The 20,476-nt window shown below is 40.2% G+C and overlaps 1 protein-coding gene across 1 annotated transcript in view; it reads left to right on the top strand.

The window, feature by feature from the left end:
• Positions 1 to 13,235, top strand: part of SPATA17 (spermatogenesis associated 17) — a 59,253-nt gene extending 46,018 nt beyond the window's left edge. The window contains exons 10-11 of the mRNA XM_045587116.1: positions 8,726 to 8,808; positions 12,878 to 13,235. Coding sequence (XP_045443072.1) covers positions 8,726 to 8,806 — 81 coding nt within the window. The 3' untranslated portion in view covers positions 8,807 to 8,808; positions 12,878 to 13,235. The remainder of the gene's footprint in view (positions 1 to 8,725; positions 8,809 to 12,877) is intronic.
• The last annotated feature ends 7,241 nt before the right edge of the window (positions 13,236 to 20,476 follow it).

Here is a 20,476-nt window from a genome sequence, read left to right as displayed (position 1 = left end):
AGTGGCATGGTGTCACCCACGTCCTCCCTCTAATGCTAAAAGTAATGCACATGGACAGAGTGACAATCACCGCCCAGCCTCCCATCAGCAATAATTAATCTTTTTGTTAACAGAGGCCAGAAAAAGCCTCTCACCAGCCCCTTCGGAAGTCTGAGAGGCCCTGTGTTTTTGATGTTTGCATTCCAAGGAAAATTGTCCCCACCAGTTCTGACAAATTGCAACACCAGGCTAATTATGGCAGCTAATGAAGTGTGCGGAATGGTCGCAGCTCTTCGTGAAACTGGTCCTTCAGCTTGGATTAGAGTCTCATCAATCACTTTTTTAAACTGATCCAGAATTGCTTCTGCCTGGTGCTTGGCGTTTTTAATGCTGTTTCTGTAATTGGTTTTTTCCCTAAAGCTTAGACTGTTGGGTTGTTTTGTGTGTGTATGTTTTAAAATATTCCAGTCTGGGAACAGGGCTTGCACAGGCTATTTTATAAGAAAACACCTTTCGCCCTAACCGGTTAGGCTCAGTGGATAGAGCATCGGCCTGTGGACTGAAGGGTCCAGGGTTCGATTCCAGTCAGGGGCATGTACTTTGGTTGCGGGCACATCCCCAGTAGGGAGTGTGCAGGAGACAGCTGATGGATGTTTCTCTTTCATTGATGTTTCTAATTCTCAATTCCTCTCCCTTCCTCTCTGTAAAAAAATTCAATAAAATATATATTTTTTTTTAAAAAAAGAAAGAAAACACTTTTTATTAGAGATATTAGCGGATCAAGTGGGAGAAAGGGAATGAAAAGACCCCAAAAATGAAAGTGGATACAGTGTGTCAGTCCTGCACCAGGGAGCAGTAAAGCATAGTCATTTCAAACAGCATGTTTCTCAAGTGTGGGTGTAGCGCCATGTGCCATCCCAGCTGGTGGCTAGTGACTGAAATTCCAGCTAGAGTTTCTATGAAATAAATACATAGGTGGTAGTTTACTATTAGGGGAGCAGAGATGCCTGTTTATCATTCAGCATCCTTTTGTAAGATGTCTACATCTTGGATTAAGCCAAACATCTGGAAGCACTGAGACCAAAGTCCTATATCATCCTCAGGACTCACCTGGGATGTTGATACTGTCATTTCCTCTCATTTTACAGACTAGAAAATAAAGCTAATCACTTCTAAAGTCTAGATGATCAATAATTATGCTTTATTATCTCAACTAGCTCTTTAAACCTACTTTTTCCTCCTGTATGCCCGTTTCTAAGATTTTGTAAATTCTTTCCAGATGTTTCGAAGACTTACTGGGAATCATGTCTCTATAGAATATTTGAGCTGGAAGTTGTTAAAAATAATTTAGCTCTGGCCCAGCTGGCATGCCTAGGTAGTTGAATATTGATCTATGAACCAGGAGGTCACAGTGCAATTCCCAGTCAGGGAATATGCCCGGGTTGTGGGCTCAATCCCTAGCACGGGGTGTGCAGAAGGCAGCCCATCATCAATTATTCTCTCTCATCATTGGTGTTTCTCTCTCTCTCTCTCCCTCTCCATTCCTCTCCAAAATAAAATAAAAATATATTAAAAATAATTTAGCTCTTAAAAAAATATGCACATAATGTTGTATATGCTTAAGCATCTAGGCATAGATATATCAGTATGTTCTAATAGGGCACCGAATTAGTGGGTACTTGGAGGTTTGACCTCTTAGGAACCCTAAGTTTTCAGAATGTAGTCTTTAAAATTGTTGAAGTGTTTGCCATGTGTGTTATCATCCACTGAAAACCTTTTTCATGATTTACCTCTTTTTCCCTTACATTTGGATGTCATCTTTAACTGAAAATTTTAAAAGGAATTTAAGGAAGTAAAGAGGAATTTCAGAGCAATTTACTTAGACTGAGAATGTTCTGCCATTTGAAAACCTCAGAAGATCCTCGGGGGTAACTGAGTCCCGGGCCCTCTAGTGATGACTTCTTCCCCTCCACCCATGAGGACTTCAAAGGTGGTAGCTTGTTGTTCGCAATTTGCCTCCCAGAACCCTAAGCCAGGCCCACAGGCCATTGATGGCAGAGACAAAAAGGAGTTTTCACCAGGGCTCTAAATGTGAGATTCTTGGAAGAGAAGATTCGTCCAAGGCTAATGAACTAGCCCTGGTGATGGATAAGAGCTTAATGGAACATTGTGTGAGGTTAATATCCCCTAAATCACATTAACAGTCTTGAAAATTTGGATAGGCCCTAGCCTGAGAGTTGGAGAGCAGACGACACTAATTGAAATACGTTAGCCATTAACTTCCAAGCTCCTGGAAACTAATGGGTTTCTAGAAGTGTCACTGGTGACCAACACCTATGTCATCGTCCACGTTAGCTAAACATATGTCAACATAAGAGATACATAAAGTATTATGCATGAATGTCCTAAAGTACATTGCTAAATAATGTTTGTATTAAAGGAAGTACAGTTATAATTATTTCAGTCTAGCATATTAATATTATAAAGTAAAGTTTTAATGATAAAGTAAAGTTTTAATGTGGCTTTTCAATACTTTTTCTTTTTTTTAAGTAAAGTGAAGATATATTGTCAAAATTTTATTTAGTAGTATTGAATAAAATCAAGACCACTCTGGTTATTATTTGTTCAAAAGAAACTGTGAATTACCTCTATAAGATTTTGATTTGTTTGAAACACTTTTAATTTATCAAGTTTAATTCAGAGATGTTTTCTATTCATCATTTATATTAACCTTCAAGTTGCTAATGACTACAAAGCATGTGAATACACTAGTAAATTATTTTAGGCTGTTGCATCAGTGCCAAATCTGAACTACTTAGAACGTATTACTTTTATACTTTTTTATATTCTTTCTTAATTGAATTTATGTTATCTATATCTATCTATCTATCTATCTATCTATATCTATATCTATATCTATATCTATATCTATATCTATATCTATATATATATATATAAAAGCCTAAGCGACCGTTTGACCATTTGACCATGACTATTCGACTGTTCAACTGGTAGTTATGATACACACTGACCACCAGAGGGCAGATGATCAATGCACAGGCTGGAAACATGGTACAGACTGATGAAACTCAGAAGAAAGCAGGGAGGGGGAAGGGTGGGAAAAGATTAACCAAAGATCTTTTATGTATACTACAGGCCCAGTGCACAGATTCATGCACCAATGGGGTCCCTCAGCCTGGCCTATGGGTATTGGGCTGAAACTGGCACTCCAACATCTCTTGAGAGGTCCTGGATTGCTAGAGGGTGCAAGCCAGGCCGAGGGACCCCACCAGTGCACAAATCTCAGTGCACCGGACCTCTAATATTTCTTATAAAAAGAGTTTCTTCAATAAAATAGGAGAGGAAATAATATTACAGGAGTGGTTAACCTACTTTACCAGCCAAAGTTTCTCAAGTATTTTTAAGTATTAATTGAATATAGTTCATTTACTATGGACACCACATATTATTGGTTTAGTTTTAAAGTACAATTTAAAAAGAGATATCAACTAATTGGTAACCATTATTATCTATTGGCCATGATGAGACATACTTATTTTTCACTTTGTTTTTTTTATAAATTCTTATGTGTAGCAAAGTTGGTATAATTAAAAATACATACATAGTTGAATTGAACTTTATTCAAGAGTTATTTCCCCCTCTACTGTCTGACCATGCCAAACAGAATTTCAGAAGGCCATAATCATTTAAGTTGTTCTATTTTCCTGTCCTCTTAATCTTGCAAAAATTTTATATTGTTCAAAAATAATAATGAAAGAACGTATTAAAAAAATTGAGATGAAATTCTTATCTATCAAATGTCAGTATCCTCGAATTTTAACAGCCTTTCATTTATAGAGTTTAAATAAATTAGCACTTAGATTTGAATGTTCTGCAATAAATTGTGCTCTTAATGGCAACAGCAAATAAACATTCCTTAGTGTTTTGAATACCAAAGTGATTTACCTGCACATGTTTTGGAGTTTAGACTCAGTAAAGTTCAGGGGCATCCATGTATGAAATAGCTTGAGAGGAAATTCCCATCGCTTTCTTCATTTGATTTAGTTTGGGAAAAGGACATGAGTTCAGAAAAATAGATCATCATCTTTAGTAATTTGGGTTCAGATATAGACGTTAAATATTGTACATAGACTAGTGAATGTGTATATAATTTTCTCAAAGCTTATAAAAAAGGAGTTGGCATTATAAAATACATTAGTTTCTGTTGACTATCTCATTTGCATTTTTATATGTTTTATTATGTAGACTTGCTTATGGGAAGCATTGTTAGAGATGTCAAATGTAAAAAAAATGAAAGCAAAATGTTTTTAAAAATGAGGAATTACGTGTTTAGGTATTTTATAAAAACTATAAAAAAGAGGGTATCAATTCCTGAGAGCGATGCAGTTAATTAAAGTGTCCTAGTAGAAAGAAAATTTAAATCTAAGGGAAATAGTACACATTTTGGTGCACTAATTATTTCTTTTTTTACTCTATTTTTACCAAGTAAAACATGTGCCCAGTTAAGTCAACTATGTTCAGAGATTTGTGATTCTGGGTGGTATTCTTGTCACGGCCCCGCTACCCCCCAACTTTCAGGAAAGGTCCTTTATCCCAGAGGCCACTCTAACCTTCCAGTTCAATCCCCATGCTGAGCATCCTGGGCTTAGGAAAGAAGAACAGGATAGAATTTCATTGGTCTGCTCTCCTTTTTCTTTTCTTTTCTTTTCTTTTCTTTTCTTTTCTTTTCTTTTCTTTTCTTTTCTTTTCTTTTCTTATTTATGGAGAGTGAAAGAGAGAGGGAAAGACAGAGAGAAACATTGATGTGAAACCAACACCTCGATTGGTTGCCTCTTGCACAAATCCTGACCAGGGCCGTGGCCTGGAAGGAGCCTGCAAACAAGGTATGTGCCCTTGACCTGAATCAAACCTGGGACTCTTTGGTCTGCAGGCCAGTGGTTGATCTACTGAGCCAAACAGTCTAGGGCTTGTTTTCTCTTTTTAAGTCTGGGATGCTACCCCATCTGGGGGACATTGATCATGATTTGGGGTCACTGCTGTTTCCTGGTATTCCTGCAGAAGCCCTTTGGTAGATGTTTATTATCCTCCAAGTTCTGAGGATAAGGCAGGAAATGAATGGCTCGGCCAGCTTAAAACTAGAAGCTTTCCCAACAAATGATTTTAAAATACGGGTCTATACACCTTTCACAAAAGAGGATTTTGAAAATAATAGTGATGTTTCTAAACACAGAACACCCAGAACAATTTTATTCACTCTCAAATGAATGTGGGAGAGGGTGGATGTAACACAGAGGGCCAGGGTCCTGCCCCCAGGAGGCTGACCATCCAGTGAGGGGGCTCACACTGGGAGTCCCTGATGCAAAACAGACGCTGGACCAGGGCTGGGAGGAGCGTGATTGTGAGCAGATGCTCAGTGCAGGGAGCTGGCATTCCCATCAAAGCTGAAGGCTTTCCCGGAAGAGGTAGTCTGTTTATGTGTGACAATGTTTGGGGAGGATTTCCACCTCCTAAGAGCTTAATAACTTTTTTTAAAAAAAATTTTTAAATTGATTCTTAGAAAGAGAGGAAAGGAGAGGGAGATGGAGAGAAACATCAATGTGGGAGTGAAATGTTGCCTCTCATACCCACCGGGACCCAGCAGAATCACACCAGCAACCTCTCAGGCACATGGGATAATGCCCCCAGGCAGTTGAGCCACACCGGCCAGGGCAAGAGCTTGCTAATGTTTTGCTAAATATAATTCATGCCGCTCAGCCTCGGTGGCTGGCCAGTTTTTCTTTCCCCTCTGTTCCTGGTAAATGTTCTTTTGTTCAACGCAATGTATCAGCAGTCGTCAGTCTCACTTACTCTTGTCTCTGTTTCCCTGAGCGGAATTAACAAAAGCCTCTCTCTGTGGCGACAAGGCACCACCAGTCAATGACAGTCACTGATCTATCTTGTGAATTAAAAAAAGAAAAATCCTCCCCGTGAGAATTTCATCCTGTTAATGAGGCATGTATATTACTAGGAATTACAAATATCGGGTAATAAAGCTTCAAGTTCACACATTCCCAGATGTTATTTTGGGGCCACTGGAGTAGTGATTTTTTTTTATTTAATTTTTTCAAAAACGTCAGCAGTAATTAGAAATCTTTCATAATTTCTTTCAGAAGCAGCGTTTGATTTTAATTCTTTCACTTAAAAAAAAAAACTTGTGTCAGAACTATTGACATTTTTATAGCTTGACAAAAATTAAGCATAATTAAAATGAAATATTTGTTGCATAAATTAAGTTGCAATTAATATGTTTTCTGCCTCTGCTTGAAGGATAAGATTAAAACGGTGTTGTTAGCAGACTCCCCGCCGCGAGACTAATTTCTTGATTTTTATACCAAACATCATCATACATGTTTCACAGTGAGAGAATAAACCAACAAGTAGAAAACAATATTTGATGAAAATGATAGGCTACAGAAGGAGACGCACTGACTTTTATGAAGGCAAGGCAATATAACTGTTTATTTTAAAGTTTAATGACTAGTTGATTCCCAGGGTAAGATTTGCACTTTCAAAGCCATTAAAATAAGTAGAAAATTGCCCTTCGTTTTAGTTTGCTATTCCTTTTTTTTTTTTAAAAAAAATGTTCTTATTGACTTTAGTGAGAGATGAAGGAAGAGAGAGAGAGAGAGTGAGAGAGAAATATTGATGAGAGAGAAACACCAATTGGCTGACTTTTGCACTTCCCCTACTGGGGATCAAACTCGAAACCCAGGCATGTGCCCTGACCAGGAATTGAACCAGTGACCTCCTGGTGCATGAAATAATGCTCAAGCAACTGAACCACACTGGCCGGGCCACCTACGCCTTTTAAATGACCCGGTGTATTGTGTCACAGTGTTTGCTTCTTTGGGAAGTAATTAGAAAGTGAATAAGACGTGGTATGCTAAGGCTCTCAGCTCACCAAGAAGTTATCATAAATCCCACTCCCCCCAAATCTCATATGTAGACAAGGTCAGGAAAAGTGGAGGGAAGACGTAGTCTCTCAGTGCTTCAAAAGTTAGTCGTTGACGCCAAAACCGGTTTGGCTCAGTGGATAGAGCATCAGCCTGCAGATTGAAGGGTCCCAGATTGGATTCCAGTTAGGGGCATGTACCCTGGTTGCCGGCACATCCCCAGTAGGGGGTGTGCAGGAGGCAGCTGATCGATGTTTCTTTCTCATCGATGTTTCTAACTATCTCCCTTCCTCTCTGTGGGAAATCAATAAAATATATTTTATTTTTTTAAAAAGTTAGTCATTGTCTTGGAAAGAAAAATCCCCCAGTTGCCACTTACCCAGGCAATGCATTAGTTCTAAGGTGAATTTTTTTCTAGCTAATTACTTTTTTGTTGTTGCTAATCTTCACCCGAAGTTTTTTGTTTGTTTGTTTGTTTGTTTGTTTTAGAGAGAGTGGAAATGAGGGAGGAGGGAGAGAGGGAGAAAGAGAGAGAGAGACAGACATGGATTGGTTGCCTCCCACACACACCCTGACCTGGGCCAGGGATTGACTCTGCAACCCAGGTATGTGACCTTGACCAGCAATCGGACCAACAACCCTTCAGTGAGCAGGCCCGTGCTCTAACCACTAAGCAACACTGGCAGGGGTGGGCATTTCCATCTTCTAGATGACGAAACAAGAGAGAGTTAGGAAGTGCTTTCCAGAGGAAGCTTCGTTTTCTGGAACAGTATCATTTCTTCCTTGTTCGCTAGAATTCACTAGAAAGAATCAAAGCCTATTCGGAAAGGTTATTAATTACTGAGTTGATTTTTTAAATAGATATAGGCCTATTCAGATTATGTGTTTCTCATGGTGTGAGTTTTGGTGGGCTGTCTTCTAAGTGGTCAGTCCAGTTTACCTTAGTTATCAAACGTCCACTGTTCCTTCTTTACTTAGCCTTTTAGTTAAAGTGCACGGCACCAGTAGTGACCACCCATCTCTCTTAGTAACTGTGACTAATTTGTGACTTCTCTCTTTTTTCTCACTTAGCCTGGCTAGGTGTTTATCGATTTTACTGATCTTTTCAAAGAATCAGCTTTTGGTTTTGTTGATTTTCGCTCCTCTCTGTTTCAGTTTCATGACTTCTGCTCTGATTGGGTTCTGGCTTTCTTTTTCTGCTCACTGTTTCCTAGTTTCCTAAAGTGGAAGCTTAGATCATTGACTTTAGGTCTTCCTTCTTTTCTACTAGATGCATTCGATGCTTTTAAAGCATATACAGTTGGAATATATCTCTATCCAAAGTAAATGTAAAAAATAAAAGTTGAAATGTACATTTATTTAACCATGTTTTTTATTGAATTCATTGGGGTGACATTGGTTAATAAAATGATGCAGGTTTCAGGTATAGAATTCTATAATACATCATCTGTATATTGTATTGTGTTCACCACCTACATTAAGTCTCCTTCCATCACCATTTATTCTCCCTTTTATCTTCCCCTCCCCTTTCCTCTGGCAGTTATCATACTGTTGTCTCTATCCACAAAATGTACATTTTTAAAATGAGTTATTTTATATATTAAAATAAAACTAAACATAATTAATAAATATAAACAGGTTAAACAAAGATCATTTAAATAAAACTAATCTTTTCTTTTTTGAAAATTAGTCATTATTATGTATATTTAAAGCCAATAATAATAATAAAAATAATAATATTAATACAAAGTCAGTAAGAGCTCTGTGGTAATATTTGCTCTTTTTTATTCTAGGATTTCCAAACTATATTACCATCATTCGGTCTCTTCTCCAGTTATGGAAAGTTATATTCAAAAGCTGGACATATTTTATAAAGGTATGCATTTTTTTGCCAAGTATTTTAAGTAACTGAACCATCAAGCATTTAAAAAGCTATGCTACGATAATATTAATGCATAACAAAACCAGACACGTTTTAATTCTAGTGTAATGGGTTTTTAACATAAAAAATCTTTGGTTTCATTTTTCAAATCTCCAAAGTGGACTAAAAACACGTTAAGAACTAGAGCTTACAAAAATCAGAAGTACATTTACTTCATGTTAATTAATACAATAAATAATAGTTTTACACTATCTGGTGATAAAGCACTGATAATGTTCCAAAACCAAAACAGTGTCTCAATACTGTATTGATACAGTTAGTTTAATAGACTATATTCAATATGTGTGCTTCTTGAGCTACTAGGTGTCTTTATGGAATCCCAAGTAAATAGTGTCTGGGGTCTCTGATTATCCCTGTTTACAGTGCAGAGAAGAACAAAGACCTACATAACATTCGGGTTCACAGAAATAGCTCTCAATGTGTACTGCATTCACTGGCTAAGGTGTATAAAAATAGAGCCATGAGTACAATCAAAGCGAGACTTATAGGAAGTAATCTGGCATTTTCATCCAAATTAAAGGAGGTATTGGATGAAGACAGCACAGATCACCAGTTGAAGGAGAAGAGGGAAGAGGCAGGAATGAGAAATCATGCGAGTTGGAATTCCCCCGGTGCCCTCCCACCCACAGGGCCACGGGAGAGCTGGTCTGCTGGGGAAGGCAGAGCAGAAAATTTCCCTTTATTTCAGTTACTATTCTTTTAAACTTTTTTCTTATGCTTTCATGAAGCAACTTATTTCCTTTCATTCAGCATCAGTGTTGCCTGTCCCCACTTATAACTCGGGATGCTTCCATGTGGAAGTCAGTGCGTTCAACACATATACCACTACCTCTACCTTTTAATGACCTCAAAGGAAAAACGCAAAGAGAAATAAGACATATTCATCTATATTGCCTCATGGAATTTCAGTTCCAAAGGTTTATAAAGTATCACTACCGTTAAAACAATTGTCTGGTTTTTCTAACTCACAGTATAAAGCAGTCTATAAGTGAAACCTATTCTATCTGTGTGTGACTTAGCTTTTCATTCAAAGGTATATTCTGTTTGTAGTGGTGAAAGGTTGAAAACAAGTTGAACACTGGATAATATGTGCTAAGTTAAATAAATGATGAGACATAGATCCTTACCTGATAATTTTTGGGGGGAAGCCTTAATATTTGCATTTTCAAAGCCATTAAATAAGTAGAAAATTGCCCTTCGTTTTAATTAGCTATTCCTTAAAAATAAAAAAGTTCTTACGCTTTTATGAAAAATACACTTATTCAATACAATATTTGTATGCATTTGTACATTGCAAAAATGTGTAGGATTGATATTTAAGATTGTAGATGTGTAAGACAAAATACTCCAGTAGGAATTCCTTGCTCTTCTCTACCAGTTACAAAAGCAGCTTGATTTTATTGAATCATGATAATTTAGAGAAAATTATTTTTAAGATTAAATAAGTACTTGCTACATTATTTATAAGAAAGAAGGATGAGCAACAAATATTTAGAGTTACTTTTAATTACACGGAGCAAATATAAATAGGTGATAGTTTTTAAACAAACAATGCCTGGTCAGTCTGCTCTTGGATTTTCAACTATTCTGTGAATCGGAGATATTATCCAAATGACACCTCCTCTCAGAATGGAAATGAATGTGTTTAATTTGGTAAGTGGACAGGGGCTGCCCCAGCTAAACTCTCCCCTTAAGCTTGCATTTCACCAAATCTGACAGAGTGCTTCCGCTCTGTGTGGAGAAGGCCAATTCGGGGACACTTGCCCCAAAGTGTTTACTGGAGATGCCGGAGGAATTCTTAGAGCTATCTGCTTGATTGCTTTGGCTTCAAGGCAGTTCATCACTTGACTGTAACTCACCCGACATTGCCTCTCCCAGCCATCCTGCTCTTGCCCATCAGTCCGATTAGAAACGGTGGTGCCTTTATCAGATTAATCTTTCTCCCCTTCAGCGTGTCTGCGTTTAGGATAAAACCGTGCCTACCCCAACCCACTTCAATTAATCCACTAAGATTTGAGCCACCAAAATGGCTCAGAATGAATTGGATTTTAAACACTCACAGAGGGCAGGGTGTTCCCTCAAAAATGGATGCACAGTTTGAATAATGAAAAAGGCAGTGCTTATTCAAATACTTTTCATTTTCAAAATGTAATAGAATCTACATAATATGTATACATTTTTTTGGGGGGGACACTGTATATTTTAAAATGTACTCTCTGACTAGGATATTCTGACTCCTTTTATTTTTTATTTTTTTAAATTTTTCTTTATAAACTGCTCAGTTGGGTAATGGTGGATAATTTCCCAGAAATCCACTGGGTCTGAATCAGAAAGGACTGCCTCCTTCCATCCATCTGAACATTTGTTGGTATTTCTAACACAGTATAAAGCTGTCTAAGTGAGATCTATTCTATCTGTGTGTAATTTAGCTTTTCATTCAAAGGTATATTCTGTTTGTAGTGGTGAAAGGTTGAAAGCAAATTGACCACTGGATAATATATGCTAAGTTAAAGAAATGATGAGACATAGATCCTTACCTGATAATTTTGGGGGGGAAAGTCTTGATATTTGCAGTTTTCAAGCCATTAAAATAAGTAGAAAATTCCCCTTTATTTTAGTTACTATTCTTTTAAACTTTTTTCTTATGCTTTCATGAAAAACATACTTGCAAGTACTTCTGGGTTGCATATATTTGTATACATTTGTACATTGCGGAAATGTTAAAGGTAGTTATCTCTGGGTAGGATTGGTATCTGAGATTGTAGATACCTTTTTGGGGGCATTGCTTTCTTTAGCTGCATTCATCTTTCCAGGCTGAGTGGAGAAAGTCAGCAGCGGGATGGGGGGAGAGGGTGCAGAGGAGACCATTGGCCAATGGGCATTGCATTGTGTGCACCGAATCTCCTTGAGTTGTGTGCGTCTCAGCTGTCTCAAGTTCTTGTCCGCAATGTGCTTCAGTCCGGGTCCTCTTTCTGCTGAAAGGCCTGATTCCATTTGGAGGCCCAGTGAGATGAGTTTCGATGAAATTACCTGTTGTGCATGGAAACCCGGGTCCTGTCTTCCTCCCTCACAGGGATTTGGCATCTGAATGACTGGAATGGCTGGGGAAAAGGAAAGTGAAAAATGAGTCTGGTTAGCACCTGCATTGGGACAGGGATGACATTTGTCTTTTTCTTTTATTTTAAGAGGAAATATGGTCTTAGCAGCTGTGTAAGGAGAGAAATAAGCAATATACACTGAGTGGCCAGATTATTAGGATCTCTGAACGCATAATAATCTGGCCACTCAGTGTGTGTGTGTGTGTGTGTGTATTAGTGTTTGAGGTCTGGTGCATGAATTCATGCATGTGTGGGGGCTGGCCTCCTGCTGGTCGAACTCCTGGTCAAGGGGACAATTTGCATATTAGCCTTTTATTATATAGGATATACACTGAATGGCCAGATTATTATGCGTTCAGCAATCATCATAATCTGGCCACTCAATGTATGTGCTCATCAGGGATCCAACCTCTAATTCAACAAGAAAACTTGTTAACCTGTTGGCATCCAGTCTGGCACTGTGTGAATGTATAACCCCTTTCAATTTCATCAGAGTAAATCTGCAAAAATAAGACAAAACAAAAGTAGAAATATCTTTAGTATCTTCCTCTTGGTGAAGGTGTTCTCTGGATAAAGACGCTGTAATTGCCCCCAGCCGTGCAGGAGGCAATTTTTCTCCATGGCTGGGGCAGGTTGGCCCAGTGCCATGTGTGTCTGAGCTCACTCCTCTTTGTTTAGCAGGATCTGCAGGTGCAGACAGAGGTCAGAGATCAGGGTGGATGCAGCAAGGCTAGCAATGGGGCAGCTCAGGGTGCGGCCCCCAGACCTCCTGCTGAGCAGACTCTGAGTGAGGAGGATTTGTGTAGAGAATTTGAGAACTGTGTGTCATTGGCTTTTTCCCTTTTTTCACCTCAGTGTGCTGTTTTTAGAAAATACCTTCTCTCACTTTACTGTTTTGTTTTTAGACAATAAAAGAAGACAAAATGTAAACATGAGGTTCAGGTGTGAAGTGATTGTGGAGTAGAAGACGTCACTGCCTGGCTGAGTCACCTGGACACATTGTGTCAGCCTTTGAAGTCTCTCTCTCTCTCTCTCTCTCTCTCTCTCTCTCTCTCTCTCTCTCTCTCTCTCTCCCTTTCTCTCTTCCTCCCCCCTCCCTCCCTCCCTCCCTCTTTCTCATTTGTTCAAAGAAGAAATGGGAACCCTCTAGGTCATTCAAAAACTCTCCAGTTCTAAAAGGAACATACACATGAGGATCCTACAGAAACCACAACATAAACCACGCTTCTTATGATTCAATAAACTATAGTATTTTATAGATGATTAGTTTCATGCAGTGTGTGGACAGTTGAGTTGGATTTTTTTGCTTCTGAGAATATCTGTCACAGCCACAGCCCCTGGTGACCAAAAGTGCCATAAAAATGGTCCCCCAACGAGGCCATCTTGGTCGAGAATCATTGTTCGGCTACCTCTTACACACCTCCTACTGGGGATCCAGCCCACAACCCTTGACCAGAATCAAACCCGGAACCCTTCAGTCCACAAGCCAGCTCTCTATCCACTGAGCCACACCGTTTGAGGCATTGGACTCAGGTCCAGCAAGTGGTCAGCTCAGGGGGTTAACTGTTGTGTCTGAATGACGTCCCTGGTGGTGGTTGGTCAAAGTCCAGAGGCCACACCTTTGGCAGGAAACCAGAACTATACCCACTCCAGCCTTTTAGTGAGTAATTCCATCCTGTGACTCAGATCAGGGTGGTGATGGTCTCTTTTACTGTATTTTATAAGGCCCAGCAGAGCTAGCCCATCTCCTTGCACCATTGTTATGAAGATTGAAAGTCAGTATTTTTCATTGAAGGGAACAATTTCATTCTTGCCAGGCAGAGCAACGGTCAACCACACAAAACAACTTCAAGAAAGGAAACAGGAAATCTCATTTGGGGGTGAAGAAACAAGTATTTCAAAGTGTATATGATTGGGTCTAAGTAAATGCACCAGGCCTCTAGTGCATTTTATAAAACCTTAGCCTGTATATAATAAAAAAAATGTAGAGTGTAATGAAAACATTTGAAATACTGCAACAAAAATTACACCTGGAAATTCTGTGTTCTCATATCCTTACTACCATCCTCTCTCCAGCCAGTGGCTGATGAGACCAAACACATCCCTCCTTTTAAAGAAAAATAAGTGGATCCCAGCCGGTGTGGCTTAGTGGTTGGGTGTCTACCTATGAACCAGAAGATCATGGTTCGATTCCCAGTCAGGGTACATGCTCAGTTTGTGGGATCAATCCCCAGTTGGGGGCATATAGGAGGCAGCTAGCTGATCACTGATTCTCTCTCATCATTGATATTTCTCTCTCTCTCTCTCTCTCTCTCTCTCTCTCTCTCTCTCTCTCTCCTCCCCCCCCGCCCGCTCCCTTCTCCCTTCCTCTCTGAAATCAATAAAAATATATTAAGAAAAATAAGTGGAAATAAAGAGAAACTCAGTATCGAGAAGGGAAAGAAAGTGAGAATAACACATTGGTAAAGAAAACTGCTGTCTGCCCAGTGCCTCCTGCCTTCATTACCATCCTTCCAAATAAATCTCCCCACTCCTCCGGAGCTGGCGAATAAAAAAATCAGCCTGCAAGATAGATGTGTGTGCTCCTCCTGATGAGCGTCCCCATCCATCCACGGCCCGCCCATGTGCCAGCGTGAAGACGGGCCGGAGGAGAATTAAAGACTCGAGTAAATCCACAGCTTAATCAAGGAGGCTTTTTTCTTCCCACCACACAGCTTTCATCTCTGTCGTGTGTGATTTTTCTCCCCATCTCCTTCATTCTGCAGCCAAGATGCTGATGGCTGATGGGACAGTAACTGATCGCATGCCTAACCTTCCAGGGCAACCAATTGGTTTCAAATAGATGGCAGGCTGGCTTTTGATAAGTTTCATTTTGGCCAGGCCTGTTAGTTCAAGAATTACCCGCATTCACACAGCAGAAACCCTGTGTGAATGCTAAGGTTTTATAAAATGCACTAGAGGCCCGGTGCATGAATTCATGCACCAGTGGGGTCCCTCTGCCTGGCCTGAGGGATCAGGCTGAAACCGGCTCTCCAACATCCCCAGAGGGGTCCCAGATTATGAGAGGGTGCAGACCAGGCCGAAGGATCCCACGGGAGCATGACCAGGCCCGGGGAGGGTCATGGGAGGTTGGCCAGCCAGGGAAGGGACTGTGGAAAGGCTCCAGAGTGTGTCCAGCCTGTCTTGCTCAGTTCCAATTGGCTGGACCCCAGCAGCAAGCTAACCTACCAGTAAGCATCTGCCCCTGGTGGTCAGAGCACATCATAGCGAGCACTTGAACAGCCTTAGCATGTCATTAGCATATTATGCTTTGATTGGTTGAACGGCTGACCTTTTGACCAGACACTTAGCATATTAGGCTTTTATTATATAGTATGTCCATTTTCAATGTTTTTGATTTTTATCTTTGTTGTTGGATGGACTGGGGTGATACAGGTTAACAAAATCACACAGGTTTCAGGTGCACAATTCTACAACCCATCCTCCATACACTATATTGTGTATTCACCACCTCAAGTCTCTGTCCATCACCATTTTAATGTGTTGTGTTTTTTTTTTTAATTTCAAATTAAGAGTCTCTTTCAATGGGTAATCCCAGGGTGTGGACTTGGCCTCTGATTGGGATGAAATTACAGTGGAAATGTGAAGCATATTTATCTCAAGCAGCTGGATGGTTTTCTTCATTTTTATCTCAGTACAAATAACCCTACTCTAGAAGGTAATGGTTTTTCTTGTTTGAGGTTGGATGGCATATCGTAAGATCCCTAAGAAATCATTTTTTTCTGACTTCCCACACCTACTGGGATCTGTCCTAAGATATCCATACCCCCTGCCTGGGCACATCTAAGTCTTGGGGGTGAGTCTGTCTCTCAAGAGAGTATGTTCCATTTTTGACTTTTCTAATTATAAGTTCTTCATTCTTTAGACTTCACTTCCTGCTACTAATTTATTGCTTTCAAATAAGTTAATACCCTTTTCCATATGACTGTTTTGCAAGCCTTTTGCCTAAGATGTCATGGCTCACCAGAGGTTTCTTTTCTCTGTGGTAAATGGCCTTGGGTTCCAGACCTTCATCACCCCTTGTTTCTGCCACTCTCTCCCCCCTGGCAGACCTTGCTTGTCACAGTCCCCACTTTTACTGACCTGGACTCAGAACCCCTCTCCCCAAGACTCTCCACTCAGCCACTGGTCCATGTGAAACCCATTTACCACCCTTGGGATTTTGGTTTCTATATGAGCAAGCTCAGCAAAGATGAAGATGAGGAATGGAGTTAAGCTCTTTAGCAATTTGAACATGCTTCAGTTGGGGTACTGGTCCAAGGTTGATGTCAGTGTTCCGTCTACTTCAAATTAAATAAAAAAATCCTATAGGATGCCAACTCTGACCTTGATAATGCATATTTCATTCAAAAGAACTGTTTCTGAGCAGATCTTTGGAACCAAAATACTCCTATTTGGCAAGATTCTCAGTGCTAGATTGTTAAGAGAATAGGCGATAAAAGTGAATGATTGAATGCCATCCGTAAATATTATTTCAGAACGGTGTTCTGGCTTAGTTTCTGAAATGATTAACTAGTTTTTTATTCAAGTTCATATATTTCAGGGCTTATGTCAGACACCTGGAATCTAGAATAGCCTCGTATGATAGCAATACTAGTATATCCCTCTAGTTCATGGCAGGTTTCATTTAGGAAGGCTATTTCCTTGTTAAAGGACTTACAGAAGATTTTAGAAGAAAATCTGGTTAGAAGCTCAGTTTCCTTTTACACCCTCGGCATCTTCTGCTGAGAGATCCACAGAAATGTTCTCTCTTGGTTACATGAGACCATGACCATGTCCTGCCTAACTTCAGAGAGGCCTCCACAAATATATACTTCTCCATCTCTCAACACAAGGAAACCGCTGAGACTTATGAATGAATAAGTGCAATTTTGTGGCTCTTTACATGCAAGTTTTTGTAAAGAAGTTAGGCCTGCAAATACAGTGCCCATCTGAGTTCAATAAGCAGTAAACTCGTTGGGTCTGATTATTTTTTTAATAATTAAACTGCTTTCAAACAATGACAGAGCCCTTAATTTCTCTCCACTTGACCTATATAGTCTGCATACGCTGGGTGCACAGACTAAATACACACCAAATATCTCTGCTTGCTGCTGGAATTCAGCGTAATAACAGTTTGCTTAGAATCACAACCCAGATGCCTTTGTTTAATAAGAATAGAAAAACTGTTATTTAAATGCATCTTTTGGTGAAAATATATGTATTTTAAGATGAACACTAGGAAGATGGTTGGATGGATAAAAGAAGGCCTTGGTGGTGAAACGAAGAATCCTGTTGACTTAGAAAAGCTAGGTACCATGTAAACCTTGGAAAAGGGCTTGGTATTGGAGGGACGATGACTGAGATATATTTACTTTGAAATGACTGTATAATAGTTAAGTAAACATGTCTTAAGAAGCTGCAGTTCTGGTAAAAAAAAAAAAAAAAAAGTCAGGACCAAAACAATAAATTTAGGTATGAATCAGATGTAGATTATATCTGAGTCATTGACAGGATTAGTTCACTAAAGTGAACAAAGAGTCTGGGAATTTCGCACAGGAGAAGAGAAGGCAAGGGAACAGGAGGTGGAGTAAGAACAGGAAAATTTTTAACTGTCACAGCAAGAAAGGAAGAGAGAGTTCAAAGAGGTATTGGCCGTCAGCTCCGAATGCTGCCTAGGAGGGGATGTGAAATGGTTAGAACAGTTCAGTTAAACAGAGGGAGTGTCCTCTCACTGTTTCTTCCAATTGCCCCAGCTTTCATTTGCTAACAAATATTCTCGCTGAGTGTTGTAATGTGCAGTCCTTCATGGTCATTCCCACCCGGTCTCCATCAGTCGGACATGAACTTAGAAGTACTTCTGTTGAGTAAATGTGGCGGGTTGCATCTTGTCTCTCTCCTGATAGTGTCTTTCAGCTACTTAACTAAGGGATAGGATGCACTTCCGGTTATGGAATGAAGTCTATTCTTGTGTAACACTAACTTGACTGGATAGCTGTCAAGTTCAGGACTTTGGGGTCATTGATATACCACCAGCAACTGAGCTAATTCGTCTAGACATTTGGTCCAAGTTCCATTGTATATTGTCAGATTGACAACACTGGAGTAGAGAAAGAGGTTATTTCATTTGCCTAAATAAACGTGTAGGCGGAAAGAGTATAGTTTCTTTTTCCAGTTGATTGCTACCAAAGAGAAGAACGACAAGGCAAACTTGTGAGTCATGGTTTCTTCCAAATGACCAGATGTGTCTCTTATCCATTGGTTATGATCCCTCTTGTGGAAATCATGCTCATGTACGAAATAAAAGGCCTAACAAACTCTTCATTCTTATATATATATATATTTTTTTTTCATTTATTTTACAGAGGAAGGGAGAGGGGGAGAGAGATAGAAACATAAATAATGAGAAACAATCATTGATCAGCTGCCTCCTTATTGGGGATCGAGCCCACAACCTGGGCATGTACCCTTGACCAGAATCGAACCTGGGACCCTTCAGTTCATAGGCCAACACTCTATGCACTGAGCCAAACCGTCTAGGGCAAACCCTTCCCTCTCCTGTTCACCTTCTTCACTGTCGCAGTTGACTTTCTGCTTGTCATGCAGAGATCAACTCACTTCTCCAAAACAGATGGTGTTCCCTTTGCCATCAACGTATCCTTCTGTAGTTCTGCAGTTGGCAAGGCCAGATGGATGAACATCCTGAAATTAAACTTTTCACCAAGTTCTCATAAGTAAACAGACGTTTTATTAATATGGACTTCTGGACATGGAACAATGCGCAGGGATGACTGACGAGAGAATCTAATTAAAGGCAACAGTGTGGAAGCCCCGGAGCCCAGGGTTTATTCTGAAAATAAGCAACATCTTTATATCTTATGCCCTTTGAGGAACAAAAACTGAACCAAGGATGTGTTGTATTTCTTTTTTAAGTATGTTTTTACTGATTTTTAGAAAGAGAGAGAGGGGCAGAGAGACAAAAACAGACATTGATTGGCTGCCTCCTGCACATCCCCAGCTGGGGACCGAGCCGGAAACCAGGCATGTGCCCCGACCAGTAACCTCTCGGTGCATGGACTGATGCTCAACCACTGAGCCACATCAGCTGGGCTAGTGGTGAAAATGAGACACCTGTGTTTCACCCTATCCTTGGCTCCAAAGAAGCCCAGGATGACCTTGCTATGGAGGCAGAAGGCAGACCAGGGCACTGAAAGTTCTCCTAGAGTTTGTCTAGATGAGAGTGGTTGGCCAAGCAGAGAAAAGGAAATGAGGTCACTTTCCCAAAGCTTCGTGTGTCCCTGATACAATGCTCTCCAAAGAGACTGGGACAGTGAAGTCATTCTGGCTTTGGCATTACATTTAGTGAAAGCTCCAGATTTGAGGGAGCACTCTGAATACAGCTTTATAGTAATATATCAATAAAGGAGACCTATCATTGAGAGTAACATTTTTAATAGCAGGCTTGGAGAGGGAGGGAAATGATGGCATGGCTGCTTGATTTCATAGGAAAAATAAAATAAAAGCAATTATGCAAACTCTAATTCCTCTGACATAAATTACTTTGCTATGACTCATAGAAACCAGGATATATATTTCAGAGTCCAATCAGGAGACAAAACCACACAGTATTTGAACAGAGAGAGTTTAATATAAAGAATTAGGGACTCTAGTCTGGTCGGTGAGGCTCAGTGGATTGATCATTGTCCGAGTCAGGGCACATGTCCAGCTTGTAGGCTCCAACCCCAGTGGGGGGTGTGCAGGATGCAGCCAATCAATGTTTCTCTCTCATCAATGTTTCTATCTCCCTCCCTCTTCCTTCTATCTCTCAAATCAATTTTTGAGAACATTTTAAAAAATTAGGGGCTCTAACCTAAGATTTGAGTGCCAAGGGATTAGCCAGTAAGACATAGAGAGACCTCTAAGCATCTAGGAGTAGCAGACAGAAGGAGAAGCTGCCAGCTAAGGCTGGCACACTGAATCCAAGGGAGGGTTCCTGCATGCTAGGATTGATGGAGGGCATGGCTCTAGCTCCCTAGGTCAGTGGTTGGCAAACTGCAGCTCGAGAGCCACATGCAGCTCTTTGGCCCCTTGAGTGTGGCTCTTCCACAAAATGCCACGGCCTGGGCGAGTCTATGTTGAAGAAGTGGCATTAGAAGAAGTTTAAGTTTTAAAAAATTGGCTCTCAAAATAAATTTCAATCGTACCGTTGATAGTTGGCTCTGTGGACTGATGAGTTAGCTGACCACTGCCCTAGGTGACCAGTCACTGTTGCGTTGCACCAGTGGAAACGACTGTAAGTCTACTCTCTGCGTTGCTGGGAAAGTTCTTCCCGGGAGGTGTCTCTCTGTAGCCACTCTGCTACAATGTCCGACAACACACGTGTGCGCCAGCCAGGGAAGCTCACTGACCCTCCTTGTCCAGAGTTTTTCTTGGGAGGCAGTTACACACACTTGACCTAGCCTCAT

Source organism: Pipistrellus kuhlii, unplaced genomic scaffold (assembly GCF_014108245.1).
Source record: "Pipistrellus kuhlii isolate mPipKuh1 unplaced genomic scaffold, mPipKuh1.p scaffold_m20_p_25, whole genome shotgun sequence".
Taxonomy (NCBI): Eukaryota; Metazoa; Chordata; class Mammalia; order Chiroptera; family Vespertilionidae; genus Pipistrellus; species Pipistrellus kuhlii.
Note: the sequence above shows the minus strand (reverse complement) of the source record. Positions and strands in the feature narration are given on the sequence as shown.